The 9222-nt window shown below is 37.4% G+C and overlaps 1 protein-coding gene across 1 annotated transcript; it reads left to right on the top strand.

Moving 5' to 3' along the window:
• Positions 1-469: 469 nt before the first annotated feature.
• On the top strand, positions 470-3155 carry LOC129347655 (keratin, type I cytoskeletal 13-like). Its single transcript, XM_055005456.1, has 6 exons — positions 470-640; positions 1669-1830; positions 1907-2032; positions 2138-2212; positions 2284-2429; positions 2842-3155. The coding sequence occupies exons 1-6, from the start codon at positions 503-505 to the stop codon at positions 2939-2941; spliced, it is 747 nt and encodes a 248-aa protein (XP_054861431.1). The 5' UTR covers positions 470-502; the 3' UTR covers positions 2942-3155.
• Positions 3156-9222: the final 6067 nt, after the last annotated feature.

Genomic DNA, 9222 nt, shown 5'->3' with positions numbered 1-9222 from the left:
AAACCTCCACCAGTCTGTAAAAATAAAAATTATGCTCAATTTTTAATTTTAAACAATACTTGAATACATTTTAATCACCCTTCATAAATTGGTGTTAAGTTGGTGCCAAAGACAAAGAAATAGACGCAAAAAAATAACATATTTGCTGGTAAGTACATTAAAATAATTCTTAAAAATTCACTTTAATCAGAAGCCTTGTCACTGTTTTTATTCCGTTTCAGTAAGTTTTTTACACCTAATTGCTGCAGTGTAGCTTAAATTTTCTTCCTGTAATTTCATAATTTTAGCATCTTTACTGTTTAATCTGTATAAACGTACCCAACTCATCTTGTAAATACTATTTCATTGTCTCATTATAATTCACAAAAATTAGAGAAATCCAGAAAAAAATTTCCACCTTTTTCAGATTATTTTTTCACTGCTTTGTTCTGTTATACTCTATTTTCACGTTCCTTTCACCAACTCGATGTGAATAAACTGCAGGTTCGAGAACGAGCTGGGCATGCGTCAGTCGGTGGAGGCCGACATCGCCGGGCTGAAGATGCTGCTGGGAGAACTGGGCGTGGCCAAGAACGACCTGACGATGCAGATCGACAGTCTGCAGGAGGAACTGCTGTCCATGAAGAAGAACCACGAGGAGGTGACTGTTGACAACAGATATAACTACAACCAGTGACAATCAATAACAGCCCAGCTACCCTGTCATTATGCTAATGCTATTTTAGCATGCTAAACATTACACACATAAAACACAAGGTCTGTTGATACGCTCACAAAGTTACTTAGCATTGTTAGCGTGGGATGTTTGGCATTCCAGTAAATTTGTCGTGCTAACGTATTTTAGCATTAAAGCACACTGGTTGAGATGAACGCTCACAGAATATGCTATAAAACTAAACACTAAATAACTGGATACTAAAGCTGACAATGTTACACACTTTAGTTGGCAATGTTAGCGCGTCATACTGCACCAAAACTCCACGCTAACAGCAGCAATTTAGCATGCTATGCTACCAAAAACCTGATAATACACTGGCTCAACATGTTATAGCAGTTAATTTCCATTACCTGAAGTATACTCAGGTATACTTGAAGGCTAATGCTAACATTATGTGCTAACATACTAGACAATAACTACTAAATGTGTTTATGTTTGTAAAGAAGCTGACCATGCTACATGCTTTAGTTTGCATTGTTAGCAAGTCACAACAGTACCAGTTTAGCATGCTATGCGAACAATACCTGATATTACACTGTGCTGACACATCCTGACAGGATGTTTTCTTTAAACGCAGCTGTACTTTGACAGCTTTTTTAGCATGCTAAACAAAACATAATAAACTATTACATACTAAGTGTGGTAACATGCAAAACATTGAAGAAATGTGTTACATAGTCCTGTTAGCATGTAACACTAACCATACCAGTAGAAATACTATGCTAATGTAAGTGTTCAGGCATGCTATGCTAGCATTAATCTCTAAATACAGTAGTAGCTAACTCAACATGCTAACAAACCGACTAAAAATAATAAACCTGTAAAGCAGCTGACAGTGAAGTACGGTTCAGTTAGCATTACCAGCAAATCACATTTACGTTTTAGGACATATGTAAGAATAATTTTGGTATTTTAGCATGCTAACTCTGAGCTAACGCTGTCCCCTGCAGGACCTGCTGGCCATGAGGGCCCAGATGAGCGGTCAGGTGAACGTGGAGGTGGACGCTACTCCTCAGGAGGACCTCACCAGGGTCATGGAGGAGATCAGGGAGTACTATGAGAGCGTCGCTGCCAAGAACAACAAGGAGCTGGAGGGCTGGTTCCAGGCGAAGGTACGACTCCGGCATCACACAGGTAGACAAACACCTCCAGGCTTTTATGTCCACTGACGTGTGCTTCTCCTGGCAGTCGGAGATCCTCAGTAAGGAGGTGTCCACAACAGAGATGACGCTAAAGTCCACGACATCGGAGGTGAAGGAAGTGAAGAGTCAGCTTCAGGCTCTGGAGATCGAGCTGCAGTCTCAGCTCAGCATGGTGAGTCCAAACACCAGGTGATGTTTATTGTCACAGGTGTTCCACAGCTGCAGATACACCTGCTCGGTTGTGTTTCCGTCCTCTAACCAGCTCATGTCCCCACAGAAAGCTTCTCTCGAGGCCCAGCTGGCTGAGATTCAGAGTCGCTATGCCGGACAGATGGCTGGCTACCAGATGCAGGTGAGTTTCCTTCCGCAGGTTCAGGTGTGTTTCTGCTCCGAGCTGCTGCTCACTTGAGTTTACCTGTGCAGGTGTCGTCCTTGGAGGAGCAGCTGGTGCAGCTGAGGGCCGACCTGGAGAGGCAGGCACAGGAGTACCAGATGCTGCTGGACATCAAGACCAGGCTGGAGATGGAGATCGCAGAGTACAGGAGGCTGTTGGACGGAGAGGGAGTCGGGTAAGATTTGGTCCAATCTGAAGAACCGAGCAGCCAGATCTGATGTTTGTTCATTTCAGTGAAATTACAGTAGAAAGGAAAATACGGCAGGAAACAATTTTTAGTCTTCGCAAGAATATGTTAATAAAAAGTCCCCAAAACGTTTGAAAAAATGTGAAAACAACAAAAAAAGTTTAAAAAAAAAAAAAAAAAAGAACTGGACTAAAATATTAATGAAAACCAAAACATATCAATGAGATTTTTGTACCTGATCAACTCAAAAATGTCAGAAAACATTAATAAAATGAAATGTTTGTTCTCCATATGAGCTTCTGTAGATGCCACTTTTTATTTGTGAAGACAGTTGAAGCCAAAAACTAACTCTTTAAACGTAAATGTTCGTTTTCAGTGAAATTTCTTCTTTTCTTTGCAGATCTGTCGCCTTGTCCTCCGGAGACCTGTCCTCTACATCCACAACCACCTCAACAGTCACCACGACTGTTGTCAAAAAGGTCATCGAGGAAACCATCTGAACCAATCACACAGCTGTCTGACCGGGGGCGGAGCCACATCTCAACCTATCACCTTCCTGCACGCTGCGTCAGGAAACACCTGACTGAGAGCGTATCTCGTCTTCATCGCCTCGTCTTTGAGGAGAAAATTCCACGTTTTCTTGATTGTTGGGAAAACTTCAGCGTTGTTCTGTTTAGTGCTTCAACAATTAAAAGTCAACAAAAGTCAACTAAAGTCCATCTGTGTTTCTGTGGTTCTTTAATCTATCAGCCAGATGTGAACAACCACAAGATTTTCTCCTTATTTTCAGTTTAAAACCAGTTTAGCTGTTTTATCTTCTTCGTGACGGTTGAGACAGAAATGAAATTAAGATCATTGAAGTGTAATTATTGTGCAGCTGTGATCCAAGAAGAAGAAAACAGGAAACAAAATGATAATAAAGAAAAATGTAATAAAATACTTTAAAATCTTCCCACTGTGCCAAAATGTCCCCAAAAATATAGAAAAATTAATAGTAGACGACAAACAAAAAAAAATCAAGAGTCTGCATCAAAAATATGAATAAAATAGCTTCCGAAAAGTTCTTTAAAATCCCCCAAGTCTCCCAAACTGTACCAAAAATAATATAACTATAATTGATAATGATAACATCACCAAAATGTCTGAAAGATAATAAACAAAAACATTAAGATACTGTACAGAAAAATTCAATAAACTCCCCCAAATGTATGACAAAAAGAAAAAAACTATTTTCCAAAATATGAATAAAAAATGCAACAATATGATTTTTACTAAAAATTAAACTAACTGTACCACATTATTAATAACATATTGTATGTAATATGGAATCCCCACATTTTCAGAAAAATATCATTAAAATAAAATTTTACACTTATTGTCACATAAATCTGAATAAAATATCAATAAAATAAAATCTCTGAATAATTGTGTGAAAATATGAAAACTGAAAATACAGAAAAATATTAATGAACTGCACCAAAGATAATTAAAATATCCCAAAAGTTTAAAAAAAATTAAAATATCCAAACATTTGTGTTATTAAATTATTAGATTAATATAATACGTATAAGAATAAATGAACTAATAATGATTTAACTATTTTAAAACATTCCTAAATCTTTACAAGACATTAAAATACCTCAGTTATGAACAGCTGGTTTGTAATTTAAGTTTCAGAAATCTCCTTAGTTATTTTCTTTGCTTGATGCAGGCCAATAATTTGACCCTTCTGTGACAGATTAACATCCTTCCCATGCCCACAGGATGTGTCTTCCAGCCAATGTTCCCTGTAATTTTTCCTGAGTGTGAGCAAACACACAAACTCCCTGAGCGTCCCTTGGACCACTGTGAACAACATCAGACGTGTGCACTGTGGTCACACCAGCATCACATCCATTCAAGTTACATGGTTCATTAAAAGAATCAAATTACAGCATTTACATTTCTGTTAAAACACTTTGTCAACAGGAGCCAGTTGAAGGCTGCAGTGATTTTAGTGACACTACAATGTATAAGAGTGAAGTTATTGAATATTTGTCTCTCTTTACTGTTGCAGTGGTTTTGCAAATTGCAGACGGACCCTGTTCACTCCATAGACACCAATGTTATTCCTGTAGCTTGAAAGACAGCTACTTTTGATAAAACTGGGCTTGTAGCACATTGTCTGCCTTGCAACAATGGGAAAGAGGCACCGTTTATGTTTTGACAACCTATATCTAATGAGTTATTGATGCTGGAAGTCCGAATCTGTGAATATCTTTCCAACTTTACTGAACTTGGGGCCACTACCACCTAAGGAGTGATATATTTAATTTTGAAAAAAGCATTTAGCCATACTTAAAGCTTTAAGTGCTTTATTAACACGGAACTAAAAATTTTGTATTGTTTTATTATCACAGGTTCTGTCTGAAAAGAGGTGGCATCATTTTAAACAGTGAAATCAAACTAATAAAATGTAATGACCAACCAGTGAGCAATACTGGATTCTGCAAAAACATAAACAACTTTTTAAAATCTAAATCTTATCTTAACACAGTTAATGTATTAACTTATTTATGTGTGTATGCATGTATTTATTGATTTATTTAGTACTGTTAACATATCAGAGTTCTGAGTGAGTTTTTCTTAAGATAGGCAAAGGCCATTTATGGATCACATATAGGCTCTTAAATGTTTATTAAAAACTAAAAAGCATTTTAAAAAAAAAAGGCATTTATTGAGTCACTAAAATACTGTAGAGTACAGACCACATCAGCATGATTATAAGCATCCTCTGGTAAATTAACAACCAGATACTGATGTCTCTCACCATATGGACTTCAAGAGATGACTGGGGGATGATAAACTGTGACCTACTGGTTGGGTTCTCTGTGTTCTCATGTTTCTTATATGTTTGTCCCCTGACAGCCGGGTCCGAATGTTTTTTGAGCAACACACCATACTATGACGTTTTTACAATGATGGTTCTACTATGGAACCAGTTTGACATGTTCAGGTGTTCTTTGTGTGAAAACTCAGAGATTTCAGGTATCAGAAGGTGGTTTTCAACTTTGTTAACTTTCTGCTTCAACTTTAAACTAAATTTCCTTCACTAACCCAGCCCTCTGGACTTCCAGGAAGCTGTGTTCCTATTGGCTGTCCAGGTGGCTGCTTGGTGTTATCAGGAACACCTGAGCAGCTCAGTGTCTTCCTGCTTTATTTAGCTGCAGACAAACATTTCCTCTGCTTCTCTTCACCACTGAACCGGGTTTGGCTCCGTTGCTTTCGTTTGTTCTTTAGGCGTTGGCTTGCAGCTTCCAGCAGTAAAATCGTCTTTAATGTGTTTCTTGGTGTGTTTTAGGGCTTTGTACTGGATAGTTGTCTTGGTAAATGTGGTTCTTTAGCCACAGTCAGCACATGGTGCTAATGTGTGCAGTGATTAGTGGATTTGGTACAGCTGAGTTGTGTCTTTATCTTGGCTGTAGTGAGTCTTCAGAGGTTTTTGGTCAGACACATTCTGTATTCTGGTTTGAGAACCAACGTTGGTTGTCCAGAAGGTAAGAGTTCCTGTCCTGATTCTCTGTTCTCAGAGGTTCTCTGGTAGGCTGCAGGAGACTTTAGCGTTTGGGTTGTGCTCGTTTGGTTTTTGTACGGTTTCATTTGGACGACTATCTTGAGGCCCCTCCATGTGGTTTAGTGAGGTTTTCTGGAACAGTTCTACAAAGCAACCTGCAGCAGAAGAGACTTTGAGAGTTTTTAGGAAGTTCTGGAGACCAGACTTTAGAGCAGCAGAAACATTTGTCAGCAGTTTGAGCAGGAGAAGGTGAGCTTCAGAGTAGAAATGAGACAGAAACCTTCTTGACCCGTGTGGTGAGGTCCTGTACCAAGAGTTTGAGCAGGTTGTGAAGAGTCTGTAGTTCTTTGGTCTGAAAGCACAAGAAGAGTCGACTCATTAAAGGAGAAAACAGGAGATATTGTTGGTTCTTCTGTCGCTCTGCAGTTTCCTTAGACTGAATATCAAGTTTATATTTTAAATGATTTCCCATGTGAGCCCAAGAAGACTTCAATAAACTCCCTCCATCCCCTGGACACAACATGTTTTATTACAATGTTAAATCTTTATTTTTGTTTGTTTTTGAGTTTTAATAATAGTTTTAGCTTAGTTTTTTCTCTTTGCTTGTTTAGTTTTGTGATCTGTGTGAAAGGTGCTAAACAAATAAAGTTGAATTGATAAACTGAATAATTGACTAACTCATGATTGTGACAACAGAAGTATTTTCATTGTGATTTAAGGGTTTGTTTCATTTTTAAGGTTGGGGTTAAAATCTTGACAGAAAAAAAGATTAAAGAAATAAACTACAGTAAAAAAGCAATTAAATTAAAGGAAAAAACATTCAATATAATAAAACTTTTAAAAAGAAAATTAAACATTAAATACAATTAAATTATATTGGACAAAATATTTAATTAGATAATTAAACAGAAGATACAAAGCATGTAATTATGAAATTAACCAAAAATTTTTAAACAAAAATATTAAACATTAAAGATGAAATATTTTCGATAATTAAACATTTAAAAAATACAATTAAACAAGAATATTACACATTTAGAAAAATGCAAAACATTTAATTAGATTATTAAACCTTTAAAAGTCAAAACATTGAACTAAAAAATTAAATGTTTAATTAGAAAATTAAATCTTAATGACAATAAAACTTTAAATAGGAATTAAACAGAAAATACAACGAAGCATTAAAAAAGAAAATTAAACATTAAAAGGTGGTAAAACATTTAAAAAGAAAAACCTTAACAAAGATTTAATCAAAAAATTAAACATTGGGAAAGAAAAGGAAATTTTTCAAACAAGCCGATAAAACATTTGAAAAAACAACAATTAAACATTAAAAAGACAAAACATTTCAAAATCAGATGAGACATTAGAACAGAATAAAAGGTGAGAAAAGAGCAAAACTAAACATTTAAGAAGAATCAAACTAAAGATAAAACCTTTGAAAAGACACCAGTTAGACTTTAGAAGATCAAATTAAACAGAGGAGACAATAAAACGATCAAAAAGAGCAAAAACAGATAAAGGTATTAAAGTGTTTTCTAGTCTGAAATGAAAACATCAAGTTGTTTCTTCAAACATTTCCTCTTTCTATGTTCTTGGTTTGATTGTGGACAGATTTAGTAAGAACTCATTTCAGAAAACTGATTTCCAGATAAAGTCTACTGGAGGTTGAAGGCATCGATCAAACTAATGTTACCTTCTGATCTCCACAAACTTCACTGTTCAGTGAAGAGAATCAAAGTTTGTTGAGGATTTCTAAAAAACCCACAGGTGAAGGTCTGAGAAGAACTCAGATGGATGGTCTAAATGTGAAATCAAGACTCATGGTCACAAGTTTTAAGGCTTCTGTTAAGTAGAAAGTTCAAACTAACAGAGACGTACTGAGAAACTTTTAAGATTTCAGTCCTCAGACTGTCTGAAGGTTCAAACTAATAGAGAATCACTCAGGAACTTAGAAGATATCAGTCCTTGGACTGTCTGAAAGTTAAATCTAACAGGGAACTACTGTGGGACTTAGAAAATTTCAGTCCTCAGACTGTCTGAAGGTTCAGACTAACAGAGAACTACTCAGGAACTTAGAAGATATCAGTCCTTGGGCTGTCTGAAAGTTCAATCTAACAGAGAACTACTGTGGGACTAAGAAAATTTCAGTCCTCAGACTGTGTGAAAGCTCAGGTCCTGAGGACTCGGGAGGTCGGGAGGCTTTGGAAAGTCTTGGAACTGAGGGTTCCACCCTTCATCACAAAGGCTGAAGTCCAGCCTCCTGAGAAAAACGGTCGAGTCGAGACTCAAGTTAAAAAAAAACTCGAAAACGACAAAAAATAGATGATAAATGCGCAAAAAAAAGAAGAATTAGTATCTGAGCGAGTAGCTCAGGGGGTTAGAAGAAGGACTACCAACTGGAAGGTCGCAGGTTCAAGACCCACCACGGGCAATTTTCTTTCTTTGTCTTTGTCAGGATTTTGATAAAAATTTAAGAAGGGTCTGGTCTTGAACCAGCGACCTGCAGCTCCACAGGCAAATCCTTAACTCACTGAGCTACAGATCAGATAAAAAGAAACAAATTCGTCGTCCCTTTGACATCGTAGTTCCTGAAGTGACCACATGGGTGGAGCCAAGGCGGAGTCAGGGTGGAGTCAGGGCGGAGAGTAGGCGGGGAGGTGGGTGGCGGCCTCCCCCCTCTACTCCCCCACCTCCCCCCACCGCCCACCACACCTTCCCCCGCCCGACGAGTTCTTCGAGTCTCCACGAGTTCTTCGAGTCTCCACAGGTTTTCCCCAGTTTCTGGAGTTTCCACCAGGTCGGAGGCAGAACAAGTTGTCATGAAGAGGTGTTGAAGTCGGCCAGGATGGAGTGACTTTTTACAGCGACTAGAAGGAAGACGCCTAGAAGAGCAGGTCTTTAACCACCATCCATAAAATCCATGGAGTCGCTCCAGAGAAATGAAGGGAGGTCAACTTTTATCAACCTCCATCCAGATGTTCAACTTATCTTTACTTTGACATTTTTAGCACCACAAACCTTTAGTATCACACTTTTTTATCATTTATTAGGATTTTAATGGAATCCACCAGCAGATTTTGTTTTTGTTGACAAACTTTATTCTTGTCATCGTGGGACTGCAGTATTTAAAACTGTTCCTTCTATTTGACCTCATGTTTATTAGTTTTAGTGGAGAAAGTTTTAATTGTCAATTAGTCTCTTAAAAACCAAATAATAAATTGGATT

Source organism: Amphiprion ocellaris, chromosome 19 (assembly GCF_022539595.1).
Source record: "Amphiprion ocellaris isolate individual 3 ecotype Okinawa chromosome 19, ASM2253959v1, whole genome shotgun sequence".
Classification (NCBI taxonomy): Eukaryota; Metazoa; Chordata; class Actinopteri; family Pomacentridae; genus Amphiprion; species Amphiprion ocellaris.
The sequence above is the reverse complement of the archived record's forward strand: the minus strand, read 5'-3'. Positions and strand labels throughout refer to the sequence as shown.